The 25,899-nt window shown below is 53.9% G+C and overlaps 9 protein-coding genes across 9 annotated transcripts; 4 read left to right on the forward strand and 5 right to left on the reverse strand.

Moving 5' to 3' along the window:
- Window positions 1-77: 77 nt before the first annotated feature.
- B0T23DRAFT_238742 (Postreplication repair E3 ubiquitin-protein ligase rad-18) lies at window positions 78-1,861 on the reverse strand. Its single transcript, XM_062834004.1, has 2 exons — window positions 1,210-1,861; window positions 78-1,149 (listed from the first exon to the last, which is right to left on the reverse strand). The coding sequence occupies exons 1-2, from the start codon at window positions 1,754-1,756 to the stop codon at window positions 161-163; spliced, it is 1,536 nt and encodes a 511-aa protein (XP_062688558.1). The 5' UTR covers window positions 1,757-1,861; the 3' UTR covers window positions 78-160.
- Window positions 1,862-2,159: 298 nt separating this feature from the next.
- Window positions 2,160-7,261, forward strand: B0T23DRAFT_448447 (uncharacterized protein; the record flags this gene model as incomplete). The annotated part of the gene is made up of 4 exons (XM_062841046.1): window positions 2,160-2,640; window positions 2,692-2,782; window positions 2,853-3,686; window positions 3,746-7,261. The coding sequence occupies exons 1-4, from the start codon at window positions 2,462-2,464 to the stop codon at window positions 7,259-7,261; spliced, it is 4,620 nt and encodes a 1,539-aa protein (XP_062688559.1). The 5' UTR covers window positions 2,160-2,461.
- A 361-nt stretch (window positions 7,262-7,622) lies between these two features.
- On the reverse strand, window positions 7,623-10,268 carry B0T23DRAFT_448451 (glycoside hydrolase/deacetylase; the record flags this gene model as incomplete). Its single annotated transcript, XM_062841047.1, has 3 exons — window positions 7,623-9,584; window positions 9,636-10,070; window positions 10,127-10,268. 3 exons carry the CDS (start codon window positions 10,266-10,268, stop codon window positions 7,774-7,776), a joined length of 2,388 nt encoding a protein of 795 aa, XP_062688560.1. The 3' UTR covers window positions 7,623-7,773.
- A 992-nt stretch (window positions 10,269-11,260) lies between these two features.
- Window positions 11,261-14,950, forward strand: B0T23DRAFT_415538 (ER-golgi trafficking TRAPP I complex 85 kDa subunit-domain-containing protein; the record flags this gene model as incomplete). Its single annotated transcript, XM_062839594.1, has 5 exons — window positions 11,261-11,287; window positions 11,504-11,765; window positions 11,852-11,862; window positions 11,946-14,578; window positions 14,609-14,950. The coding sequence occupies 5 exons, from the start codon at window positions 11,261-11,263 to the stop codon at window positions 14,658-14,660; spliced, it is 2,985 nt and encodes a 994-aa protein (XP_062688561.1). The 3' UTR covers window positions 14,661-14,950.
- A 50-nt stretch (window positions 14,951-15,000) lies between these two features.
- On the reverse strand, window positions 15,001-15,722 carry B0T23DRAFT_366098 (ribonuclease H2, subunit C; the record flags this gene model as incomplete). The annotated part of the gene is made up of 2 exons (XM_062836383.1): window positions 15,456-15,722; window positions 15,001-15,383 (listed from the first exon to the last, which is right to left on the reverse strand). The coding sequence occupies exons 1-2, from the start codon at window positions 15,595-15,597 to the stop codon at window positions 15,001-15,003; spliced, it is 525 nt and encodes a 174-aa protein (XP_062688562.1). The 5' UTR covers window positions 15,598-15,722.
- A 266-nt stretch (window positions 15,723-15,988) lies between these two features.
- On the reverse strand, window positions 15,989-17,548 carry B0T23DRAFT_448461 (uncharacterized protein; the record flags this gene model as incomplete). Its single annotated transcript, XM_062841048.1, has 2 exons — window positions 15,989-17,207; window positions 17,436-17,548. The coding sequence occupies 2 exons, from the start codon at window positions 17,546-17,548 to the stop codon at window positions 16,037-16,039; spliced, it is 1,284 nt and encodes a 427-aa protein (XP_062688563.1). The 3' UTR covers window positions 15,989-16,036.
- Window positions 17,549-19,747: 2,199 nt separating this feature from the next.
- Window positions 19,748-21,355, forward strand: B0T23DRAFT_407892 (cyclopropane-fatty-acyl-phospholipid synthase; the record flags this gene model as incomplete). Its single annotated transcript, XM_062839240.1, has 3 exons — window positions 19,748-20,838; window positions 20,938-21,193; window positions 21,245-21,355. 3 exons carry the CDS (start codon window positions 19,748-19,750, stop codon window positions 21,353-21,355), a joined length of 1,458 nt encoding a protein of 485 aa, XP_062688564.1.
- A 223-nt stretch (window positions 21,356-21,578) lies between these two features.
- B0T23DRAFT_388878 (ribonuclease H-like domain-containing protein) lies at window positions 21,579-23,218 on the reverse strand. The gene is made up of 2 exons (XM_062837778.1): window positions 21,663-23,218; window positions 21,579-21,602 (listed from the first exon to the last, which is right to left on the reverse strand). Exon 1 carries the CDS (start codon window positions 22,982-22,984, stop codon window positions 21,752-21,754), a length of 1,233 nt encoding a protein of 410 aa, XP_062688565.1. The 5' UTR covers window positions 22,985-23,218; the 3' UTR covers window positions 21,579-21,602; window positions 21,663-21,751.
- A 221-nt stretch (window positions 23,219-23,439) lies between these two features.
- On the forward strand, window positions 23,440-25,363 carry B0T23DRAFT_238845 (histone acetyltransferase esa-1). Its single transcript, XM_062834006.1, has 2 exons — window positions 23,440-23,688; window positions 23,752-25,363. Exons 1-2 carry the CDS (start codon window positions 23,609-23,611, stop codon window positions 25,190-25,192), a joined length of 1,521 nt encoding a protein of 506 aa, XP_062688566.1. The 5' UTR covers window positions 23,440-23,608; the 3' UTR covers window positions 25,193-25,363.
- The last annotated feature ends 536 nt before the right edge of the window (window positions 25,364-25,899 follow it).

Consider the following 25,899-nt stretch of genomic DNA (forward strand, 5'->3'; position numbering starts at 1 on the left):
CGACTTGCCGACACCGCCCAGGCCTACAAGCGCAACCCGAGCAGCCGGCTCCGAACATGGCTGGTCGATCCGGTCGAGCATGTCTCGGCGGTTGACCAAGTCGCGGTCGCGGGAGAAGAGCTAAGTAGACATAGTGCGTGTCATAATATATTCATCGGCCTTAACATGTCTCTGGATTTGGCTTCTTCATCCCACTCAGTTGAGCATCCCCAGGTATTGGTGGCTGCTGCTGCTGTGACGTCTCCCACTGCCGTTCCTTGTCTGGAGTCCCGGGAATGACTTGTTCCCTCATGGCGGTATCCTCTGCTATAGCATCCTTTCCAGGAGCTTGCCCGTCGTGTTCTGTATCCGCGTCATCCACCTGCCCCGGTCGTGGTGGACTTGATGGCGGGACAATATCCATCGGTGTTGGCGCTGCACTGCTTTCCCCCTCTCTCGCTTGTAGTGTCGGAAGTTCAGCTGGGGTAATATCCTCCTTCCCATCCTCACCCCCACCCCCACCCTTGGTATCCGCCTTCTCCCCATTACCATCCAAAGTCTGCCTCTTAATCCCCTTCCTGGCCTGCTTGATCAAATCCCCAAAACTCCCTCCATACCGAGTTGCCCAAGCTTTGCCATCGAACTCCTTGTCCTTGATCTGCGCTCCCGTAGCTTGCGCCCTCGCCATGAGTCCGAGTCCCTGCTGCCCTCCTCCCCCTCCCCCTGCTGCTGTGCTGGGATGCCCTACTGTCCGTTCCCATTCGTCTAGATCGCGAAGTAACTCGGTCCGCTTTTTGGGTCGCGAAGAGTCGCAGTTGGCGTTCCAAAGCGTGATCCACTCCTTGTGGCGCTTCTCCAAGAGCTGGCGAGAACCGTGGGTGGAGAGGCCGAGCTCGGAGAGTTTCTTGCGCAGGGCGGTGTCGCGCAGCATGGAGTAGGCTAGGGCGGGGAGTCGTTCGGGTGGTTTTTGGTTTTGGTTGGCGGTGGTGACTTGAGATGTGAGGCGGGTGTTGAAGGATGGAAAGGTCGATGGCTGTGATGTTTGAGCGGGGATCGGTCGTCGTTTGGATGCGGCCTGAGGAGAACCGGGACAAGAGGTGTCGAGGTGGCGATCAACTTGTTGTTCTTTCATGCGGGTGAGGCAGATGGGGCAGGCTACTAGGCCGTCGTCTGGTTGGGAATTAGTGATGATGATGATGGAAGTGGGAGGAGGAGATGAGGGGGACGAACCGGGTGGTTGGTCGACGTAATCTGGGTCGGCTGCGAATGTGGTCTCCTCCTCTTCTTGTAGTATTGCTGCTGTCAACTCGGCCACTCGGGCTCTTGTTGATCTGGTTGACCTCCTCGGCCTCTTGGTTTCTGGGTCCTCCTCTTTCGGCCCCTCCAATTCGGTCGCCTTTCGTTTTGATGGTGAACTGGGGCCTGCTTGGCCTGTGGGTGCCGCTTGGGTGGTCGGTGGTGCCCTAGCAAACTCGAGAAGGACTTTACGGGAGTTCTTGAAGGCTTCTACGGCTTCGCGCAAAGCCCAGTTGCCTCTGAGCTTGGATTCCTGGTCGGTGGCGCGACAGAGCGGGCACTTGCTGTCGACGGACAGACATCTTCGGATGCACAAGGAGCAAAAGGTGTGATTGCAGGATGTGAGCATGGGAGAGTCGTAAAAGTCCTTGCATACGTGACAGCGGAAAGCCTGCTCGACGGGCATCAGGCATGCGAGGGGCGTGCCCAGCCAGTCGGTCGAGTCGGGGACGTTGAAGGCTTCATCGCCAAAGACGTCCATGATGATGTCGGTTGTACTGAAGGGTATCCGAATGCTTTGTTGGTTCTACCTGGGAGTATTGTAGAAGAGACGGAAGATGTGAGACGCGATGTCTGCAAGTCGGACGAGGCTGGTCGCGACTTTCTCGAGCGAGGAGGAGAATTCCATTACACTGTATTTACACAATCTGGCCGAGGGTTTGATCTCTCCATGACGGTATTGATTGTAACCACGATACGGTAATGACAGGGCCTGCACGTGAATTGGCGACGGGCAGGCGTGCAGCGGGTGTTCTGGGGGCCTTTTTCCAGGCACAGCCCAGACTAATCCCTTTTGGGCATCAATCAAAACAAAGACTGGAGCGGATTGGGTAACAATTGAAACCACTGCAAGACAAGGGAATTTGCTCCGGCAACGGTCAAGTCTCCGAACGACGGATCCCTCGCTTTTTACTTGGTTGAATGACTTTGACTTTCACCTTGTTCAGTTGCTTTGACTCGATCGTCGCAATCCCGTCATCCCTCCGACAACCACCATTAACACACATCACCAGCCTCGTCGCCCACCTCCCTCTCTTGGACCAACTAATTATACCAATCAATGCTTTGAACATCTCACTTGTTGCCATTCCTTTCTGTTTCAATCATTGCTTGGAGTTTTTAGCTTTCCCCACATCCCCAAATCCGGTTTGTTGACTTTTGGCGCCAAAGTAAACAAACAGCAAAAATGGCGATGCGCAAGGCACCACGTCTGCCCGTCGGCTCGGCAGCGTGGGTTGCAGAAGAGCGCGCATCGGCGCTCAAGGTGGCAGAGGAGGAAGTCGAAGAGTTTTCGTATGCTGCGCGCAACGAGATGGACTGGCTGAACGAGCACATGGAGGATATCTTCTTGGGCGAGAACCAAATGTGCGTGTCTTTGTTTTATTTCTCTCTCTTTGTCTCGCTGACCAGGAACAGGAACATTGCCGAAATCTTCAAAACACCAGCACGGCCACGAGGCAAGACACCGCGAACCATTCGCAAAGGGCCCAATACCGAAGTGAGAGTGGTAAGCATCCAGACAGCGCCCATTCTTCTGCGACACAAAGATTGATTGATGTTGTTCTAACCCATAGCAGCCCTTGGCCAGCATCTTCTCGGCAACACCCCAGGGGACACCTAACCCTTTCGTCCTCGCGCCGCCCGCCAATAACTCGTCATGGACGCCCAAGATCAGGCCCGATACGCCGGAAGCCCATGTCGAAGCTGATGACGAAGCCGATGTCGACCCCAAGAATCCCACAACTCCCTCGACGCGCCGTGTGAGCCCCCGAAAATCAGCTGCCGCAAAGTCGCCAAGCCCAGTCAAGAGCGTCGCCGCGCCATCACGACAGCCGAGCCCAGTCAACACCACGCCCATGCGACCACCCGCAAGTCCAGCAAAGCCAGTCGCTGCCACCCCGTCCAAAGTCAGAAGCCCAATCAAACATCTCAATGGCTCCCCCCTACCAATTCTTTCCAAGTCGCCTACCCCGGTCAAGGCCACCGACTCCGGATACTATGGCAGTCAGCAGCTGGATATTATGGATGTGGACGAGGTCGACAAGGTTGCCGATGCCGATGCCGATGTCGATGTCGATATGGGAGAACCAGCACACGAGCCGACCATGGAACTCACTCAGCAGTCAGCGCAGGAGCTACCACAACAACAACAACAACCTCCGCAAGAGCCCACACAGGAGCAGACAGAGGGATCAATACAGCCGTCAAATGAGCTCAACCAGGAACCGACGCAGGAGGAACCAGAGCAGCAGGAGATAGAGTCACAGGATCTGGGAGTGCAGCCAGCCCCCACCGAGCCGGAGCAACACGCCAGTCCCGGATTACAGGAGACGGCCGAACTACTACGAACCACAACACCTTCAGATGAACCTGTTGAGCCTATCGTTCAATACCCACGACTTCTCTCGCCCGTACTGGATGTGGCTAGGTCTAGTAGCCCAGTCCACATGCTCATTCCGTCGCCCACCAGGTCTATCCATGCGCCCTCCCCCAAAAGGCTGCCTCGCCAGTTAAGGCCCCCTCGCCTCAGAAGCTCGCATCGCCAGAAAAGCGCCTTTCCCCCGAGAAGAGGATTTCCCCGGTCAAGGTGGCCTCCCCCCAGAAGGCTCCTTCACCAGAAAAGATTCCCTCCCCCGAGAAGACTTTGGAGCTTGAAAAGGAGGAATCACCTGTGGATAGCGCTCCCGTCCTGTCACCAAAAAAGAGATCGCCAGAGACAGAGCCAGTTACTGAACGGCAACCCAAGACTCCGGCGCCCTTTGTACACGCCCAGTCAGCGAATGATCATGCGGACGATCAAGCGGACGACAAGGTGGACGATGACGCCAACTCGTCCATGGAAGCCTCTAGCCCCATTAGCCCGGTTAAGCGCCTGAGCAGTCTGAACTTTGCATCACTTCCCGCACGCGAGCCGATGACCTCTAAGAAGAGCCTCGGTACTAGGATGTCGAGGACGAGCCATGTCGACGTAACGCGAACCTCCTTCTACCATCGCCAGACGGGAGGAAAGAGTCTTGGCCATACTACCCGACAGGATTTCGATGATGACGACGATGAGATGGACATTGATGGTGATCACACTCAGGAACCCAGGACTGCCAAATCATACACGCAGCGACTGCAGGATCAGATCAACATGCTGGGCAAGGGACAGTCAATGGGACCGAGACCATCGAAATCGATAGCCCACCTCTTGCCGACACAACAACCCGCATCCACTTCACAGGCACCAATGACACAGCCCGTTCCGGAGCCCACCAGATCCTCACCCAAGAAGCCACCCGTGGTTACTCCTAGGGCATTTCCCACACCGGGAGCATTCCCGCTGGACGATGATGATGACTGGATTGGACCTCCTAGCAAGGGAGCGGATATGTCTACCCCCATGGTGTGGAACGCGCGCAAAGACACACGGTTAAGTCAGCCAATGGAAGGAATGAACTTATTCGCAAGGGAGGCATCCCCGACCCTTGGAGAGTCCTTCATGGAGAACAGGCACGAGTCACCAAGTAAAGCGCCCATCATCCAGGAACCACCTGCTGCGTCTTCCTCAACAACACATGTCAAATCGGCTTCTGTTCCCACGCTACCCAGTTTGCTCGAGCCTCCCGTGCCAAAAACCGCCAGCCCCACGAAAGAGGCATCTGTCTCTACTTCCAACCTCCCCGAAATGCCAGCGCACGAGCCTGCTTCGCCCTTCAAGTCCCCCTCCAAGGCATTCCGCGAGAACACGCTGGAGAGGGTCAAGAACAAGTTTTCCTCCCTTATGAAATCATCCAAGGGACTTCTCCCGACCAGTGCACATTCGAATGCCGAAGCAAAACTGACTGGGCTCTTCACGACCCCCTCAACCGCTCGACTGGAAGAACACCCCAGTTTATCCGAAGCTTCCTTCAAGACAGCCGATAATGTCGTCTATCCTGATCTATCTCACCATGCACAGGCCGAGGCCCCCGTAGCCGCCACCCCCATCCGACCCACGAGAAAAACCCGAGCGTCGACCGAGAGGGAACGAAAGGAGGCAGAGGAAAGGGAGAAGGAAAAGAAGAGGGAAGAGAAGGAGGCCAAGCAATATGCCAAGACATATGCCAAGCAGAATGAGAAGCTGGAGAAGATGCGCGAGAAGGAAGCGGAAAAGGCCCGTCTCTTCCAACAAGAGCAAGAGAGACAGGCAGAGATGGAGAGACGCGCTGCTGAACAGAGGGAGCAGGAACAACAACACAAGCTTACCAAGGCACGACCGCAGTCCAAGCAGCTGTTCGAGACACCAGGACCTTCAAAATCGGCACCCAAGAGCCCCAAGAAAGCTACTCGGACTAGTCTTCGCAGAGGAGCCAAGCAGGGTGAAGCCGAAAAGGAGGAAGCCGATGTCGATATGGGAGACGTTACTATCTCCACGAAGGCACCTCAATCGATTCCTCGACCTCCATCTGCTCAAGCCTCCCGTGGCACGGGTATCAAGCGACCTATTAGACCCACGAAGGAGGCATTGACGAGGGCCAAGCCCGCCCCGACTCGCATCCGCGTCAACACCACCAGCTCTCAGCAGGGAGCGTTCCACACTTCGACCAACAGTGTTCTCAGCACCACCAGCCAGGAGAGCCTGGGTCAGTCGCACGGAAGGCAGCAACTTGTGAGCAAGGCCAGCACGTCTTCGCTCACCAAGAAGCCTTCCCTTCAGAGTCTTAAGGGGTCTTATTCTTCGACTGTCGGGCGGCCCAAAGCGTTGGAGCTGGCGGCCAAACAAAAGGAGCAAGAGGAGCGCGAGATCCAGCGCAGGCGTGATCAGAAGGCGGAAAATGAGCGCAAGAGGGCTGAGATGAAGGAGGAAGAGCAGCGCAAGCAAGCTGCGGCAGCTAAGAAGGCCGCGATTGAGCAAGCCAAACGGACCCGTGCGCCGCCCCCGCCGCCGAGGTCCCAGCCTAATGGCCCTCCGGATCACTTGGCGGAGAGTAGGCAACCTTCGAGACCTAATTCTCGTCTTGGGCCGACGCTGCACGATAGCCGACCAGTCAATGCTGTGCTGGGCAAGGCGGCTTCCAAGCGTCCGTTGACGCAGGTGCAAGAGGCCCATCAGGATTCGAAGCGGATTCGCGTGTCTGAGGACTTTGATGCGGATATCGAGATGGCCGAGGGTAACACCAAGCAGCAGAGGAGCATCAGAGGGGCGCCCGTTCGACCTTCTGCAGTCCGGCCTTCGGGTGTGAGGCCGTCGGCAGCCGTTAGACAACCCTCGGTTGGGTTCAAGAAGGATTTGTCGACTACTACCACGACAGGCAAGTCGATTTTCGCCTCGAACTATACCAACGTACCACACGCCCCTCCCCCTCCTTCGCGGACAGTCGACCTCTTCAAAAAGACCACCGTCAACCAAATCAAGACGGGCCACGCACTGGACACGGCCCAATTCCAAAAGGGCAACCACATCCCCTTTGCCTCCAACCCCAACGGCGCCGGTCCTTCCGCTGCTGCTCAGGCCGGATCGTCCCGCCATCCGCTCCAAACCCCAGCGCGTCCGGGTGCTACTGCCGCCCGCGCCCTGGCCCTCACATCCGCCACCAAACCCACCCGCACCTCCCCCCGCCTCGCCGCCATCGCCGCCGGCGACTCCATCGAGCTCCCTGAGATCCAAACGGACGACGAAGACGGGGTCGACACGCCCCGTCCATCCACCTCCAACCCCAACCTCCGCTCTTCGCTGAATGGTGGCAACTGGACCGACAGCCCTTACCTTAAGGCGCAGCTTTTGGCACAAGAGCAGCTCGACCCGATGGTCATCTTTGGACCTCCTGCTCCGCTGAACATGGAGGAGGTGTTTAGCAAGGATAAGAGCAGACATCATCGGTTCAGGGCCAGAACGAGCAGCGCGAATTGGGAAGGGCAGGATCGGTTGACGGAGGAGGAGGTGTGTAGGGATCGGGAGGCGAGGGAGAGGATGAGGAAGGAGGGAGGATGGAGTTGGGGGTTGGGAAGGACTTTGGGGTAATGATAATGGAGTATGACAGGGGGGAAAGTTGTATTGACTATTCTTTTGCACATATTCAGTGTTGGAGTTGGCTACCTCTATGGGCTTCTTTACCAGCAGCGTTAACTCCCGGATGAGAAGGCTGCGGTATTGGAATGGAAGGGAAAGGGTATAGCATTTCTTTCTTCTAGGCTGAGAATTGGTTCATGTTCATTATGGAGGGTTGAAAGATGGCTCTTTGCATAGATGTTAGGTTAGGACTAGGGATCTGTATCGTGGCATTCATGAAGGCCATTACCTAGGTTTTACCGGGCCATGAAAACGGAGGTTTAGCTTATGGTTACTTTAGTGTATGAACAGTGAGGTTTTTACACACATTTGATTCAACCCAAACATCCGAATTGTTGATACAGCCGGCCAACATCATCAAGGTACCTTACTATACGATAGGAAACAAATACCAAAGAGACAAGGACACCACTTCCCCTCCTTACCATTCAGCATTTACTCCCACTCACCCAATACCTACACAATCACGTCAAAGGCGGCGCCTCTGGATCCTCCATGCACTGATCAACCCTCATCAACCGCTTGCCACTCGCCCTGGCAAGCTGTATAAACTCCTCCAAATACCCCACCGTGCTCTCATACAAATAATGCATCACCACCAAGTTTCCCCCTGCTTTCAAATCTCTTTTAAACGCCTCGAGCTGTTTCTCGGGCGTCTCGCTCTCCGCCCACAACCAATCCTCCACATCGACACTCCAGCCCACTATATACGCTTTTTCATTTCCCAAGTTTTCAACCAACCGCTGCCGCATCCTCGCCCCTTCAGTCCCAAACGGCGGCCGAAAATACGGACTGATTTTCGATGAAGGGAAAGTCTGTCTCACTGCCCCTATATCATTTTGGTATTCCCAATCTATATCAGCGATAGTAGGTAGTCCCTCCATTTTCGGATGGGTATACGAATGTAAAGCGATTTGGTGTCCTTTGGATGCCATGTCGCGGTAGATTTTGGATAGGTTCGTGGACGGGTCTAGAAGGGGTAGGCCCACCGTGAAGAAAGTTACGGGGATTTGGGCGGCTTCGACGATGGACATGACGCGGGGAGCGAGGTGCGGGTCGCCGTCGTCGATGGCGAAGGCGAAGGAGTTGGGGCGCGTGCATGCGAAGACGAGAGTGCCGGAGGGGAGTTTGTGCGGGATGGAAATACCTGAGGGGATGGAAGGGATGATTTCGAGGAGGGTGATGGTTGTTGATTCGGAGGGAGAGAAAAAGCCGCGGAGGTTGAAGCCGATGGTGCGGGTTAGGTTGATGTGGAAGTGGGAGATGGGGATGTAGATGTCGGATTTACCTTTGGTGGTGATGAAGGAGTAGCGCGCGGCTTCGAGCGAGTCCCAGGTTTCTGGGTAGGGTTTGATGGAGTCGTCGCAGTGGGCATTGTGTTGTTGGAGGGCAATCGAGAACTTGTTGCTCCCACTGTAGGCGACGTGCAGGTAGGCGGTGGAATAGGACGTCATGTCAAAGCAGGTGCTTGCCAGCTGCGTGTTCCAGCCCAGGTCAGAGTCGTTGGTGCGGATGGTAATGGAGTTCTTGCCAAAGGTGACTGTCATGCCGTCGTCGCCACCGTGCCACTGGCCGAGATTGTTGGTGTCCTTGTTGGCGAAGGTGTCAATGACAAAGGGCTTGGCGTTGGAGGAAGGGGCCGGCACGGTCGGGGACGCGCCCGTGTTGGCAGGCGGCGGGAGCGAAGGGAGGATGTATTCGGAGGCGGTGCTGCCGCAGTAGAAGGACATGGGCCCGAGGATCACGGCGGCGGTGAAGGACGAAAAGTAGATCATATCGAGCTTTGTCGTGTCCAGGCCGGTGAAGACGGAAAAGGGAAACCAGTAGAGTCGCTCGGTGCCGTCAAAGGTCCATTTGAGCTGCGTGGACGTCATGGACATGGTCTTGCGCCCGGTGCTGGAGCCGCAGGTTGCGAAATAGGACATTTGTACGGCAAAGGTGGTGCCGCGTGCGGCGCGGATGCGGAAGGAGATGCCGCCGTACTTGTCGTTAGTGTTCAGGCAGCCGAATTGACTGTAAAAGTACGACTCTTGGTTCTTGGGGGTCAGCAGGACGCGGTGGTTACTGACCACGATGGAGGACATGGTGCCATCATCGCTCGAGGCTTGGTTCATGGCATTGTACCCCAGGAAGGTCAGGCGGGATTGTGATTCCCAGTCATCAATCAGCAAGTTCGAGCAGGCAGTAGCTGTCGAACTGGCGGATGACCTGGTGACCGTTGTGATGACGGAGCGGGTGGTGGAGGTTGGTACTACGGAACGGGTGGTGGAAGAGGCTGCTGAAGTCGTTAGTGGTCATCGCCAAAAAGGGGGTGGAAAAGATATACGTGTAGTCGTAGGGGCAGCTGTGGTGGTTGGAGCAGCCACAGTTCCGCAAGTCAGCTTGATGTTGCCGACGGACCAGATGGCATTCGTCTGAGAGAACTCGGACCATACAAGCCCAACGATAGCATCATAGTTTGGAGCGTTGTCAAAGCCCAGCAGTGGCAAGTCAATGGTCTGCTGGCTCCCCGTCAAGCTGCTGATGACATTGTAGGAGCTGGTGTAATTGCCTGTGTCACTGGCGTTGCAACTCGCAGATGTCTGTAGCTCGAATGCAACCGACCCTCCAGCTGGCCCCTGAAGAGTGAACTGGATTCCGCCATAACCAAGGGTGACGGCTTGCTGGCATGAAAAGGATTCGTAAAAGTACGATCCGCCGTCCTTGGGAATGAACTGAACCTTGCCCGCAGCGGCAGCGATTGAGGTCATGGATCCATCGTCTGTTTGTGTTAGTTACAGTTTTCTTTGTTTGGTTTTGCATGCGAGAGTGACTGACCTCCATTGGGCCAATTCAGATTGTTTGTTCCCTCAACCCATTTAGAAAAGTCGTCGATGAGAAGGTCGGTGCAGGCAGCGGTGACCGTGGTGATGGCCAACAGACCAGAAACCACAGTTGCAAGATAACGATCGAGCAACATGGCAGTCAATTCTCCGAAGATTGGTGCTACAATCCATTCTGGTGATATAGGCCATGACTGCGTGCAGTGAGTTATATGTGTTTTGGGATCTGATGGTCGAGAAGCATAAGGACATGGGCCGGCCGTTCTGTTCAGGAGTGATCAACCACGAGGATGCAATATTACCCGACTGGGGCGCGTGTCACTCGAATTGCCATGGCTTCCGCGACCGTTGTATGAGATATTGCTAAGAAGAGAACATCCATATGGGATTACGCAACCAACGCCCGAGGTTGGGTAAATGGAGTGCGGAGACGAGAGTGAAAAATCCCACACGTGCAATGCAGTGTTCCGCGGTTCATGTGGCACCACTGCCCATGGTAAACCAGGAACCGGCCAGCTCGTGTATGCTATGTAACAACAAGGTAGTAGTAGATGAGCTGAACAGCTCTTCCTGTACCTGCAAGTCTCAGCTTGGGAACTGGATGTTGTGTTCGTTTTTGATACCGATAACATGGTGTAATCGAGCACTTTCGACCCGAAGTTTAAGCCACTCGGCTCAAGAAGCATATTGGACCCGGAGTGCGTTTTCTAGCTTCAGTCGGTTGGTGGCGAGGCTGGTGAAGGATGAGGTCCGATGCAAGGCCCGGTGAGCGGAAAGTTACATGAGCACCCGAATGGAGGTGACATGTTTAGCCTCCAGAAAGATGAGGATCTAGTATATGGCACGGGAAATGGGTAGGATTCAATCCGCGGAAAAGAAGAGTAATGAGGGCATTTTCATATACCAAAGAGGGGAACGTTTTCGGCAGTCATGTTCCAGGAGATTGATGAGGTTGAGATTGAGGTGTTCTTGGCTTGCAGCCGGGGGTAGCATTGCGGTGATGGAGGCTGGCGGAGATCAGGTACCATGTCGGATCGAGCCGTTGTTGGCTCGGTTTTCCGTAAAGGCCACAACAACATGGCAGTCAACGTTACCTCTGGCTGGCCACCAACCGGAACATTCAGCCGAGATGGCTAATAATGATGACCCGCCGTCTGTGAGTGAGTGTGTCCGTGTCATTGTCGCCATGGAAGCAAGTTGTCAACAGGCGTCACCGTATTCCGCAAATCGGATAATGCTTGAACGTGGGTGGGGCTGCCATTGTTTACTTTGTTCAGGGGAAGGATGAAGGACGTCGTGGGTGTCATCCCAAGCTCCACGTGATGGCTTGGTGTACAGTAGTATTCTGGCATAAGAGGATAGGAAAACACAGATGGAAGCACAGACCACCGAGACGTCAGATGGCGGAGGACGCGGAGCCCCGAAGATTAACGTCGCTTTCAGGGCCACGGTACGGCGCCGACTGATCTCACTGTTCCTCCCGTCGTTTCCACACACTGTCCCGTCCCCGTCCATCTTCCGCAGGCCGTCACAAGTCCAGCCGCTTGCTGCCGCCGTAACCTTGCTTACGCCGATACCTCTACCGCGCTCCACGCCGGACACCCGACGGATACCTCCACCACTCCCTGCTACTAGTATCTGTCCACTACAGTAGTCTACGGGCTTGGCTTACAGCGACACTTTGTTGTCGTCGTCACCCGTAATTACAACCACCTTACAGCAACCACCAACGTACCTTGCATAGCTGATTCACCACCTACGCCGACCCCGACATATTATTCACAGCAAGGCATACACTCCACTCCTTCATGCAGTCCGCCAACAATGCGCCGCCCCCCAACGACCCCCTCGCGTCGCTGCCCATGGCCAACCCCACCATGAAGCCCCTGCCCTCCAAGCAACGGGGACAGCCGCTGGTCCTCGACTCCCGCTCCCATTCCCAGCCCGAAGCCCAGCCGACCACGCCTGTCCGCGAACGCCGAACGAACCCCTCGGCTGCCTCCCTGTTCAGGTCGACACTCACACCACCGGGCTCCCGCTCCGGGTCACCAGCACCCATGGGGTCCCCAGCCCGCAGCCTGACCGGCTCCGTCTTTGGTAGCGGCGGCTTCAAGCAGTCTCTCCTCGACACCGCGGCCGCCGAGAACCCGGGCGATCCTCTCAACCTGATCCTCAAGAGCTTCGTCCCCCACATTGCCATCCACGACTCGGAAGATGTCGAACATTTGGTCAAGGAAAAGGGCTTCAAAGGAGGGCTGTTTGAGCTGCTCCGCCCGTTCGGAGAGCGCGTTCAGGGAAGGGTTACCATTCGCGACAGCAACGGGGCCTCGCGCACGTGGGACGACTTTTCAGTCCGATTTACACGCTTCGGCGAAGCGGTCGAGGATCCAGATACGCTGCCAGATCCCCGGTCACTGAGGGGACCTCCACCGAACGGACAACCACACTACAACATGCCGAGGAAGAAGACAAGCTTGGTTCAACAGGTCGAACAAGTGGTGGAGAAGCACTTGGGCTTCGCAGAGGAGGCAAGCATGGGGGCAGCAACACCGACGACGCCCACAAGGCAAGGTCTCGACACGGACACTACGTCGCCCTACTACGCACTCTACCTCCGACGGCTACTATCCGGTATTCCCATGGCCTCTCACGAAACGTTCTCTCATCCGGTCGCCTGCGTAATCGCCATCAGCTCGCGACATCCCGCCCCCATCGAAGCCCTCCGGCAACTATACAGCGAAACTACGCCCGCCGAGCAGCGAATACCACCGTGGGTCGATGGGGACTTCTTGCGCTACTATGTGCTCGTACACGACGAAGAACGCAGCGACATCACCAAGTCCATGCAGCTGTTTGACCAAATGAAGCGCCACTTTGGCCTACACTGCCACCTACTCCGCATCCGCTCCTCCCAAGCCGCCGAGACCGACGACGACAGCATCCCGCTCCCCCGCTCCGACTGGATGTCCGCCTCCGAAGAGCTCGCCGACATCGAACGGTCCGAACAGCTCCAAGACTCCTTCGACGACGACCCGCACCTCTTTAACCGGTACATCTTCGAGTCCGACGCTACCGCCATTCGCACCTTTATCCGCGAAATGGTCATACAATCGATCATCCCGACTATGGAGCGCAATGTCTCGCTATGGAACGATCAAGTCGCTTCCCGGCGTCGCGGTATCTCTGGGCGGTTCATGTCCTTGTCGAAACGCTTCACAGTCTTTGGCTCCTCTTCATCCTCCTCGCGCAGCTCCACCAGCAGTTCAAACAACGGTTTCGAGACTCTAGGTTACTACCGCCCCGACACGCCCGAAGCCATCATGCGCCGGCTTGCCGACTTTGCCTTTACGCTGCGCGACTGGAAGCTGGCCATGTCCACTTACGACTTGCTGAGGACCGACTTCCAAAACGACAAAGCGTGGAAGTACCACGCCTCAGCCAACGAAATGGCCGCCTTGTCTCTGCTTATCATGCCGCAGACCATGTCCTCCAAGAACCGAGTGGAAATCATCAACCCCATGGTCGAACAGGCTCTCTATTCTTACCACACGCGCTGCTCATCTCTTTACGGGGCCGTCCGGTCCACCCTCCTTTCTTTGGAGCTCCTCCGACTACGCGGCGGCATCGGAATAGATGAATCCGTCCGCTGGGGCACCCGCCTTCTCGAAATGCGACTTTTCGGTCCCGTTGGCGACGCCTTGCTCCGTGAACGACTCGCAGTTTGCTATGCCTCTAAGCGAGGCACCGGTTCCCAGCTCTGGGGCAGCAGGAGACGCAAGTCAGCCATGTGGAGTGTGCTTGCCGCCCAGGCGTGGGTTAGCATGGGCAAGTACTTGCAGGCGCAAAGATGTTTGGCTGATGCGAGGAGGATGTACTCTTTACTGCCAAGCGAGTGGGGCGTGCAAGGTTTCAACGGAGCGAGCGAGTGTCTGGCGGGATTGAACGAGGCAGTTAGAGAGGGGTTGAGGGTAACGAGGGAGTACGCCGAGGCGTTGGAGGCTGAGGGGGGACATTCCCAGGGCGGTGGTAACAGAGAAGGAGAAGGGGAAGAGGGATTGGGGCTGGGATTGCAGTTCGACGAAAGCAGCAACCTCACGATCCGACCCAAGGCCGACGACCAGACAACAGCAGCTACCGACCACAACAACAACGCGCAGACGGAAATGGACGTGGACGTGGACGTGGAGCAAAGCGGGTTCAACGGACAGTCATCACAATTACCATCACGACCGCCGCAAATACCAACGCCCACCGCGTCTTCCAAGTCCCCAACACCGGAAACAACACGAGGGGGTGATGAACAGCCAGAAGGCTTCGAAGATGCGACTCCCACCAGTGGGCCCAGTAGCGGACATAGTCCGACCCGACCGCGAAAGGCAAGCATGGCCGTCCGAACATCCAGGGTGTTATCGGCTGCGGACCTGGAGCCAGCAGCGCCGCTGCCGCCGTTAATTCCGGCGAGGCTGGCGAGCACGAGCGGGAGGGATGAGAATAAGAGTAAAGATGGGAAGGACGGTGGGTTTGGTTAACAGGAGTCTGTTTTTTTTTTTTGTAGAGGTGAATGGGAGACGGACGGGGACAGGCATAGGAAGACACATTAGACGGCAGCAGCAGCAGCAGGCTTGTTTAGCAACAACAAAAAGTATATGAATAGTAATGACGAATGGCTAAACGGGTTAGAGTAATGAATGGTATGCATCATTGTCTGATTGTCGTCCAATTGGGGTATCTTTTTGACTGTCTTCCCATCTTCCCTTTTCCACATCTTCCCTTTTCCCATCTCCTCTCCCTTCCTTCCATTTTCCCATCTCCCCCCTTTCCATCTTCCCTTCCGTGTATCTCCCCCCTCCCCCTTTTCCCTGCTTTCATTCAAAAAGAATGAACCCGTTCCGCAAACCCAACCCACTCCTCCACCCCCCTCACATACGCATCCCCTCCCGCATCCGCCAAATGCTCATGTCCCCAAACCACCACCTCCTCAAACTCCGCTTGGACTTCCATCGCCCCTCCCACTTGCACTTGCACTTCCGGTTCTTGCCCCCCACTCCCAGCTTCAGAATCGAGGTCGATGACTTCCGGTTCATCATTCTCCATGACAAAAGACATTTCATGCGCTAGCCTTGGTTTTTGATTTGTGGTTTGTTGCTTAGGGGAGACCTTGGAAGCAACTACACCCTTGTATCCTTCTGGTAGAGGGAGGGTCTTGCCGTGGAGTTTGCGGCCGCGGAAGTAGGCTATTTTGAGATTACCATCTTAGGTGAGGGTGTTAGTTTCAGGGTCACTGGGTACTGGGAAGAAACAGGTAGAGTGGGAGTGAGAAGTACCTTGTTCATGATGAGGGCTCCAAAACGAGTCGGTAGGTTCTACGGACCCGGAGTGGTGGATGCGGCAGGGGAGGAGGTTGGGTGTGGTTTTTGGTGGGGAGTTGGAGGAGGATGTGAAAGCGAGGATGGGTTGTTGGGTCATTTTGATTGGGTGTTTTGTTATTTTGGAGAATTTCACTGAGCTGGGTTTGTTGTTGAATGTTCGGGAAGTTCGTGAGGTGGTTTTTACAGAGTGATGAAGTTGATGGTTGGTGATGAATGAATGAGTGAGACGCGAATGTTGAAGTGGAAAACGCGACGGATGAGGATCAAATGCAGGGGAACAAACGCACGGATCACTACTTGCGTTTAGTAACATGGACATACCCGTGCCCTGAAATGGCCAACCAAGATCGAGCCCGTTAAAATGACTGTGTCCCATGTTTAAACGACTGTCCCTGAACAGGCATCTAAATTCATCGAACTTCGAACTGCCCTTCTTTCTAGACTGAGTTCCTCCTTCTCTTTACATCTTCTACAAACAACAACTTGAAGAATTAACCACATTTTCCATCGTATTTCCCCTCATCACTGTACAATCTCTACAATCTGTCAATAACCTCATCATAAGCTTCTATAATAGGCCTGTAGAGTAGGTCCGGGTTTCCTTCGGGTGTTCCCAAGAGCATTCGTCCCTTTGAATCATACGGGGCAAAAAGAATCTTCCTGATACGGAAACAAAGCGGTTTCACAGGGTCCAACGACTTTGGGAATTGATCCATCAGGTCTCCAAGCGTATCTTGAGACGACATGTCACCTCTCTTATTCAAAGCAATATTCTTCAAATTGCCGTTTTCCCATCGATCAAGAAAGCTCTTCCCAGGGGTTTGCTCGTTTTTGCCGGAAAATCTGTTATGCCACGATTGGCGCGCACACATCCAAAGTAGGACGTAGAAGAACGATTCGAGGTCGCGACGGTAGGTGTGGTCCATATTGCGCAATACTTCAATCGCCATAAACGGGAGTGTATCATTTATTGGTTGTCCGCTCGGGTCCTGGTCGTCCTCCTGAACCTTGGCCGCCATGTTCAGCATGCCCTTGAGGCCATTTGTGATGCTGGGGTCCGTTATGATGATGTTGTCTGGAGAGATATTACAGTGCAGAATGTTGCGGGTGAGGTAGAGATATCGGTGCGCCTTGATTGCATCTCGCATCGATTCCAGCAGTTGCTTGACTGTACGAAACCTGCTGATAACATGCCCGGCTGGTGGGCTGACGAGGCAGTTATAGATTTTCTCTTCCCATAGGTCTTTGTCCTTGTTTGTCAACGGCGGTAGCTGGATGCCCCAACTCGAGTTGATATCAACAGGCGTTTGTGAGATGGTGGCGCGGGGGTCGAGGAGACGAAGGACGGCAGCCCAAATGGCATTGTCGTTGGTATTGTCGTCAACGACAACTCGGACGAGAGGGCGAAATAAGTCGAGATTTGCTGTCTTCTTCCCGTCTCGAACTTCCATTCGCATGCACAGTAGTCGTAGTATGCCATCGTCGAGAATGAGAATTTCACAGCCTGCTGAAGAACCGCAAAGCGCCTGTATAAGGTCTGCGATATTTTTTCGATGCGTCTTGTCGGCTTCGTTAGAGTCGCGCAGTTTCTCGCGAACGCTGTCAAGAGTACGGCCGAGCGGATTTTTTGCAATAATCTTCTTCTGTTGCTCTGAAAGGGGACAGAGAGAGCTGATATGGGCGATGGATCCTGGCTTTCTTGGAGAACTGTGCGATAGAAGCCATGATTAGTGTGGTGTTTAGAGCTTTACTGCATATCGTCCAGTCTTCAAGGCCTTGAGGGGACGGAAAGAGGCATAACAGGAAACAAATAAGAGGCTTCTGCCGTGTCACACGCCGTTGCCATTGTCCCATGTCGCTTCCGACGGAGGACAGTTTCTCTCTTTATCCCACGTGTTGATGATGATGTGACTCGAGACCTGGAGTGCAACTCACCTTGAGATCGGTCGGGTTCTTGATGTTGAAAACCCCGCGATTTGAACCCTGATGGCCGTGAATCTGAACATGTCGCTAGACTTGGCGCTTGCTTCTCTAAGGAGAGACTGCATCGCGATTCGCGAGTTTGGTGTTCGTTGAATAGCCGAGTCTGTTAGCGGGACTGGGTTCTAACCAACTGTGTACCTTGGGCCTGCGTCAGGACAGTCAGTATCAGGGTTGGCGGTTAGGGTCAGTTGGTGTTAGATCCAGGGTTCAGATACCGGCGAGAGACTCCCGCGTAGGTGTGAATGATGATTTGGCCTTGGGAAGACGTCGGGTGGATTTACGCTCTGGATGTCGTGGTTTCAAATGATGATTCTGGTTTTGACTTTGGTGGTGACTGGTAGTGAGCGTGAAAGTCCGATACATTTGGGTGTTAAGAATGGGACACAGTCATTCTAACGGGTTGAATCGCAGCCTAGTAGGGAACGTGCTCAACCCCGTCAGCGACGAGAACTGGAGGGAGACACTCAATGATTACATGGTCGAGACCGGTCGCCTTGCTTGTCGCTGCTGCATGACCGTAATTGAAAGAGAAAGGCAGACAAATAAAGTCATTGTCGTCACACTGCGTGGTCAAAAAACAGCCATGTACAAGTCCACCACCCTCAACGCCTTCCTTCACTTTTCTTCCCCACGACACCACCTCTCAGGCAGTCTTCGCAGTGAAAAAAAAGAGAAAGTCAATCAGAGCTTGACTTGGGCTCAATTTGAGTAGCCAAAAATTATGGCCGGATCCCCTCCGAAGCAGAGATACATGACAGCAGACAACTCTCGCATATGCAGTGCACTGTTCATTGAGCTGCCGCCGCCATACTACGCAGGGATCTTGAGCTCCCGCGCAGTCAGCCTCTCTAAGTCGGCGTGGGGAGAAAAGGGAAAAAAGAGGAGAGGAAAAGTGAGAGGGGAGAGGGGGGTTATATAGCCTTTGGCTGGAGACTCGGGTTGATGAGGTGCAGTCGAGTGGCTGCAGTGATTTTGATTTCCTCGCCAAATGGCAAGCACGACATTTCCTTTGACTTCAGTACTTCCAGTTCCTGCTGATGGATTGAGCAGTTTGGAAAGGACGACTCGATGGTTAACAGACTCGGAGTGTCTGATCCGGGTTCGCCAGGCAAGTCTGATCATCGAATCTTGGCGGACCGCGCTTCGACACACATGACACTCTCAAAAGGTCGAGGAAGGAAGCCCCAACACACATTGTGGAAGGTATGGTGAGGACTCAAGTAAGAGCCTGGCTTGCCCGGTATTGTCCGTACAAGGTCAGCGAGCGGCGTAATCAGTACAGCTGAGGTCTTGCAAATCTCACAAGGACCAGTATGCCCTACGATCTTTCCTGTCTGATCCATTCAGTTCCAGGGGCATCAGCATACAGAGAATATCTACCACGGAGGTTCCCGTGATCCAATGTCTTTGGGGTTTCGAGTGATTGATAAGTATCGTCAGGTACCTGCCGCACCTGAGAGAGGTCGCTCTTGCGGTTTCAAGTTGCTCATCAGTCCTTCGGCTATGAAAGGCTTGCCGCAATCGCACCTGTAGCGACCAAAGTGGAAGTGACGCGGTCTCCCGTTTTTAAAAGTGCCTTCCGTATTCGCACAAGAAAGATTTTTCAAGTCTGGACCTTGGTTGGAGTCCTCACCGCCAATTGGAGACTCTCGAGGGGCAAAAGATTGCCGATTCACATCTCTGCCGGACGGCGCTACAAATAGTTGGATATCTCAGCACTTTTCAACACTTCACTTGACCATTTCCCATCCTATAGCATCGGCCGTGATAGCCTTGTTCATGCTCCTATACTCGTGATTCTCGTCTTCGGCCTCATCCTTCCGGGCCGACTCAAATTCTCCTATTGCCGTTGGCTGCGCTCCATTGTTGACCTGCCAATTGGACCTGACACTCTTTCGTCCCAACTCTTGCAAACCTGAAAGCCCCCTTTTCTGATCAATACCTGCGCAAGTTCGCGCGTCAGGCACAATAGCGCATCTACTATTCACTTGGTCTTGCAGCCTTCACTCCAGCCCAGACTCCAACCTTTTCTGGTGACTCAGATCAGCTCCCAACGCTTCCTCCTCGATACAAATTCTGCCAACTCCCAATCTCATAGCTTCTCAGGAACAGGATCCCGAAGAGGAGGCACTTCTCATCAACTTTCTCTCCCCCCTACTTGCACTAACGACCACCGGCCCTCTTCCAGGTACGAGTGGAACCAACCTGAGGCAGTCCACAAGCGCATCTATCCTCAACCAAATCACGAAAAAGCAGAAAGTCTCATGGATCACTTCGCAAGAGCCCTGGAGTCCAGAGAGATACACCCTCTACAACATCTTGCCAACATTCACGAAGGTCTCACGGAGATCATCTACCTGGGCACTGCGCACCTGCGCTACAAGCTAGGTAGCTTGACATGGGGTCCCGCCGTCCAGTTCGCCAAAGACATGGCCCAAACCACGTTCGCTTCCCTCAAAGTTGGCACCTTTCTTCTCGTTGACCAAGTGTCCGACGAGGTTTTTGTGCACGGCGAATCATTCGGCACTGGGCCTGACGAGCTCGGCAACCTCGTCCTCTGCCTCCGCCGCCCTTCCGAATCTGAGGACGAGCGCAAGGCCACCGATCTTCCTGGTGCGGAGCTGGTTGTGAAGAACGACGCGTTCTGGTTGCGACTACTTCTGTTCACCGACATGGGTTTTGCAGAGTCGTACATGCTCGGCGAGTTCGAGTGTGATGATCTGACGTCCTTCTTCCAATTATTCATCTTGAACCGTGAACAGCTGAACAACGGCACGACTTTGTTCTCTGGGTTATTTTCCCACATCGCCGGTCTCGCTCGCCTGGCAAATACCATGGACAATGCTCGTCTGAACATCGTCAGGCATTACGACGTCAGCAACGCCATGTTTGCTGCTTTTCTGTCGCCAGATATGATGTATTCGTGTCCCATCTGGAACCACACGATCAACAGTCGCACCAAACAGGAGGAGAGTCTGGAAAGTGCTCAGATGAGGAAGATCAACTATTTCATTGAAGCAGCCAAAATCAAGCGAACCGACCATGTCCTGGAATTTGGAACCGGCTGGGGCACCATGGCTATTGAAGCCGTGCGCCAGACAGGCTGCCGCGTCACGACTATAACCCTGTCACAGGAGCAAAAGACCTTCGCTGAGAGGAGGATCTGGGCAGCGGGGTTTTCGGACAAGATTGCAGTGCATCTGTTGGACTACCGAATGCTGCCTGACCCGGAGGTCCCCTACGACAAAATCATATCTTGCGAAATGATCGAGGCCGTGGGCGAAAAGTTTCTAGCCACGTTTTTCTCGCGCGTTGACAAGCTGCTGAAGAAAGACGGAGGGATTGCCGTGTTCCAGTGCATCACCATGCCGGAGGGACGACATAAAGGCTATTCGAAGCGTGAAGAGTGAGTCGTCGGTCCCTTGTGGGGTGTCTCATCAGCTAACGGCTGTAGCTTCATTAACCACTACATATTCCCTGGAGGATACCTCCCATCGGTCACGCAGTTGATCAACCACATCACGGCCGAGTCCAACGGAACGCTCATTGTCGAAAAGATCAAGAACATCGGCCCACATTATGTCAAGGCGCTGAGGCTGTGGAGGGAGGCCTTTATGGACAAGTTCGACAGCCGGATCGCGCCTGCTTTGATGGAGGATCATCCTGGCATGACGAAGACGGACGTTGAAGTGTTCAAGCGGAAGTGGGAGGTGAGTTATTCTTCCGGTGATTGGAGTTGACGAAGCTGACACATGGCCCAGTACTACTTTTCGTATAGTGAGGCCGGTTTCCTGACCAAGACGTTAGGAGACGTGATTATCACAGTTGGCAGGGAGGGTGCGCTTGAGCTGATGGAGGGTATTCCGTTGTGATCGTTACTGAGGATCGCAGTGCTGATGATTTTGCCTCCATTTTCGTGTACAGCAAAGCATTGTGGTAATCATGACCAGTAAGGAAAGGGCGGGTGTTGGTGATCGTTAGAGATGGTTTCGGGCAGCAACATATAGACCGCGGCATGGCATCTTGTGAGTTTTAGGCGTCCGTTTGCTAGTTTCACTCGGATTGTATGCGAAGCAAGAAAACGACGATCGATGTCAAGGACAAGATAGATTTTGCTTTCTGCTGTTTGATCAGTTGCTGATGAGAAGAGCTGAAGAAAGCAGGAATGGGTATACCTACACAAGAGAATCTGGGGATGCAAACATGATATCCAGGTAAAGGCGGATAGGCACCTTAGACCTAATAGACTCCTCCCTCCTTGCATCTCTTCACTTCTTGCCCTTCTTCTTCTTTCCTCCACCACCACCACCACCATTACCTCCTTTCTTGGCCTGCCCCTCCTCATACCGATTACTATTCTCCATATCAAAGCCATGCTTCTCCTTTCTAAACAACAACATGGCCACCCTCGCATCCTCCACACTACTATGCTGTCCCTGATGAATCTCGATGCCCAACACCTCCTTGGCCAACACCCGCAAACTTGGCTTCGGCCCATGTCCGTACTTACGAAAGCCAGTGTACTTGGCCGTATCCCTAATATCCCGATGCGGATGCTCAAACCCCAACACCTCCAAATCATGCTTGACATCATGACCCACCAATATCCGACCTTTCAAAAGGGCAGCCACAGTCGCTTGTACGGACTCAAACGACCTAGCGGACGCCATGTGGCGCTTGGAAATGCCTGATACGTGCGTGCGCCAGTCGGTTACGAAAGCAGTGGGGCGAACGTACGAGTCGTAAATTTGGTGCCCGTGGAAGTCGACGATGGAGCATCGCGCTAGGACACTGGTGACGCCGGAAGGACCGGTGCCGACCATTTCGCAGTCGATGGAGAGGTATTTGCCGAGCGTGTTGGATTTGGTTGCTTGCAGGATTAGAGCGAGGTCGGTGGTGGTGGAGGTGTCGAGTGTGAGACCGTTGGAGAGGGTGAGGGATGAGGGAAGGTCGGTTGGTAAGGGGAGGCCATTTTTGTTGCTTGGGGTGGAAGAGGTGGAAGAAGAAGAAGAAGAAGAAGAAGATTGGCCGGGGAGAGTGAGGCCTGCGTTGGGGATGGCGGGGGGGAGGGTGGAGAGGAGAGGGATGTGTGAAGATGAAGAGGAGGTGCTGCGGAGACCAAGGTTGTATGCTTCGGCGAGGGATTCAGAGGAGATGCCTTGTTCGTCGGCCCAGAGGTGGAGGGAGGGGAGGGTGCTGTTTGGAGAGGAGGAGGTGGTGGGCTTGGATTGGACGTTGCCGCCCATTTTTTCTTCTGTTGGTTTCTGGCTGGGTTGAGACTGGGTTTGGGACTTTTGTCTTTTTGGCTTCTTGGAAGGGTTGGAAATCTGTTGTTCTTGGCTCTCCTCGGCCTTGCGCTTGAGGGTCTCGGAAGAGATGGACTTTTTGGAAATGGCTTGCTTGAAGGCGGCTTCTTGGCTGATGGGCGCTGATTTCTTTGGTTGAGGGGCTTTGAGCTTTTCTTGCAACTTCTTCCAGTTGGAGGAGAGTTCCGGGGCCATGGTTGGTGACAGGAGGGTCTCCTGCCTTGGTGGTTTTGGTGGGGGTGGTGATGATGAAGTTTTGAGTGAAGACAGACAAGTGAGGGTGTCACTGTCGATGAGAGGTCACTTGTGGTATGTCCGATTGAGGGTTGGTGGCCGAGGTTATGTGAAGTCCAATTGGTGCTGATACCCTTTTTTGAGTGAGTGAAAGTAAACAAAGGGTTGAGATAAGCGGAAGATTTCCAGGCTGTGATAACTTTTTGTATGAACGTGAAAGTGGATGTTGAACATGGGCCCCACTTGGTGTTCTTTTAGAAAATTCAACTGGGGAAATCGGTTCCTGGGCGATTGACAGGGTAGACAAGCCATGCAGGGATCTGCCGCTGTGTCCCATCGCATCCCCGCTGAAATGACGGCCCAAACACGTGGGCTCGCCACTGAAGGACCCCTCCAAAATGTTCGGGAAGCGTCCACTGAAAGAGTCGCTGAACACTACAAAACACGTCAAGACCGACATTTGCGCGTCGCCCGTTAAGTTGATCGCATTCAATCGCTCACTGTCCACAACAATCAGTTCTTGTCGCAAACCATCGCAGTTTATCGACCGAACCTTATACAATTGGACCAAACAGCGCCGCCAATATGAGTCCCCCAGGTGGCGATGCCACTGTCGGCTCCGACGAGAAGCGACAGAAGGGTAAGGCGACGCCCGACACCATCAAGTATGTCAAGGTTTCCCGTCCCCCATCGCCGAGAGGAAACCAACTACTAACACCCCCAAACAGAATGGGATGTATCGCCATGGTAATGAAAGAAGGCCAACTACGACGAGCAGAAATCCTCAGTATCAAAGACACCAAATCCGGCCGGCAATTCTACTGCAACTTTGACAACTTCAACAAGCGTCTCGACGAATGGGTGCCGGCCGCCAGAATCGATTTTGAGCAGGACGTCGAGTGGCCCAACCCGGACAAGGACAAGCAGAAGGACGCCAAGACCAAGAAGAACAACTCGACAGTATCCAAGAAACAGCCGTCCAAGAAGAACAACCAGAAGAAGGCCAGCAAGAGGGAGCAGTCAGTCGCATCGGACGGGCAGACACCACACCCATGGACCGAGTTTGTCGATAGCCAGCCAGGGAAGAATAACAGGCAACGGGGGAAGACGGAAGATGGAACCGACGTCAACGCCAGTTTGGAGGTTGGTGGGGACAAGGGAGTCAAGAGGAAGGCCGACGAGATCGATATGGATGAGGACGAAATACCAGCCGCTAAGAAACAACGCCAACCGTCTTTTTCCAGGGAACAAGAGATTGAGAAGCTGCGAACATCTGGCTCCATGACCCAGAACCCCACGGAAATCTCGCGCATTCGAAACATCTCCAAGGTGGAATTCGGCCGCTACGTCCTCTTCCCGTGGTACTTCTCCCCCTACCCGCAGATCTTTGACCAAGAAGACTGCATCTACATCTGCGAGTTCTGTCTTTCGTACTACGGCGAGTTGAAATCCTTTGTGCGTCACCGACAAAAGTGCACTTTACACCACCCGCCCGGAAACGAAATCTATCGGGACGACTACGTCTCCTTCTTCGAGATCGACGGACGACGTCAGCGCACCTGGTGTCGCAACCTCTGCTTGCTGTCCAAGATGTTTCTCGACCACAAAACCCTTTACTACGACGTCGACCCGTTCTTGTTCTACGTCATGACCACCCGCGACGACCGGGGGTGCCATATCATCGGGTACTTCTCCAAAGAGAAAGAGTCTACAGACGGGTACAACGTCGCCTGTATCTTGACCCTCCCGCAGTACCAACGCAAGGGATACGGTCGCCTGCTCATCCAGTTCTCGTACGAACTGTCCAAAATCGAAGGCAAGCTCGGCTCGCCCGAGAAGCCCCTGTCCGATCTGGGTCTGCTGTCATATAGACAGTACTGGTCCGAGAACATTATCGACATCCTGCTCGGGTACAACGAGCGAAAGGAAGCTTGCACGATTGAGAACATTGCTGTTGCCCTGGCCATGACGACGCAGGACGTGGAGCATACGTTGCAGGCGCTCAAGATGCAGGTGTACCACAAGGGCGAGCACAAGATTGTGGTGCCGGAGAAGCTGATCAAGCAGAGGGAGAAGAGCAAGGCGAAGCAAAAGAGGTTGATTGATCCCGAGAGGATCCAGTGGAAGCCGCCGGTCTTCACGGCGCTCAATCGGACGTGGGGGTGGTAGTTGCGCTCGCCTCCCAAATATTAATGATACACCAAGACGACACACTCGTGACACCACCACACAGATTCATGACCCAATAAAAATACGAAACTATCAGCATTGCGCCAACCAAAGAAGATCAATATCTGGATCGACTAGATATTGGAAATCCTGCAGTAGTGTATGGAAACACAGGGAGCATTAAAATGGTAGCAAAGTGCACTTGACTTTGTTGGATTTTTACTATGGTTTCGTTAATTTATTGGGTCATGACTACGTGTGGTGTGTCGTCTTGGTATATCGTTTTATATCTGGAGAGCGAGAGTTTCTGCTTGGACGTCTGTGTTATTCTCGTTGCAATAGTCATGAGAACAAGATTGCATGGGTAGCAAGCGGGTTGGTTAGTATGATATGGCGTTGGTTTTTGTTTTGGACGGTACTTGGGGAAAATGGCTTACAGGAGGGGTAAAAAGGTACACCATATGTATCACTATTACGGCCAAAAGCACCAGAATAGTTTGTCATTTCTTCACAAGTGATGAGGAATATAATTACCAGAATAGCGAAGTAGAGGCTAGTCATAATCCCTACTCGTGATCAGCGAAAAAGCCTGTTTGATATAGTCAAAATCATGATCAAAGTTTAGCTCAAGCTCCCCGACTTTACTATTCAGAGCATGGCTGCTTTAGGCGTCATCAAACGTGGGTGTATTCCCCGATCTTACAGAC

This window comes from Neurospora hispaniola (assembly GCF_033458365.1).
Source record: "Neurospora hispaniola strain FGSC 10403 chromosome Unknown B0T23scaffold_9, whole genome shotgun sequence".
Classification (NCBI taxonomy): Eukaryota; Fungi; Ascomycota; class Sordariomycetes; order Sordariales; family Sordariaceae; genus Neurospora; species Neurospora hispaniola.

Excerpts from the sequence above, each read along its gene's own strand:
- B0T23DRAFT_388878 (XM_062837778.1), bottom strand. The coding sequence starts at position 22,984 with ATGGCCCCGGAACTCTCCTCCAACTGGAAGAAGTTGCAAGAAAAGCTC.
- B0T23DRAFT_238742 (XM_062834004.1), bottom strand. The coding sequence starts at position 1,756 with ATGGACGTCTTTGGCGATGAAGCCTTCAACGTCCCCGACTCGACCGAC. Across the intron at positions 1,150-1,209 it reads TTACGTCGACCAACCACCCG|ACGACGGCCTAGTAGCCTGC; the intron begins GTTCGTCCCCCT and ends ATTCCCAACCAG.
- B0T23DRAFT_238845 (XM_062834006.1), top strand. The coding sequence starts at position 23,609 with ATGAGTCCCCCAGGTGGCGATGCCACTGTCGGCTCCGACGAGAAGCGA. Across the intron at positions 23,689-23,751 it reads GCGACGCCCGACACCATCAA|AATGGGATGTATCGCCATGG; the intron begins GTATGTCAAGGT and ends ACCCCCAAACAG.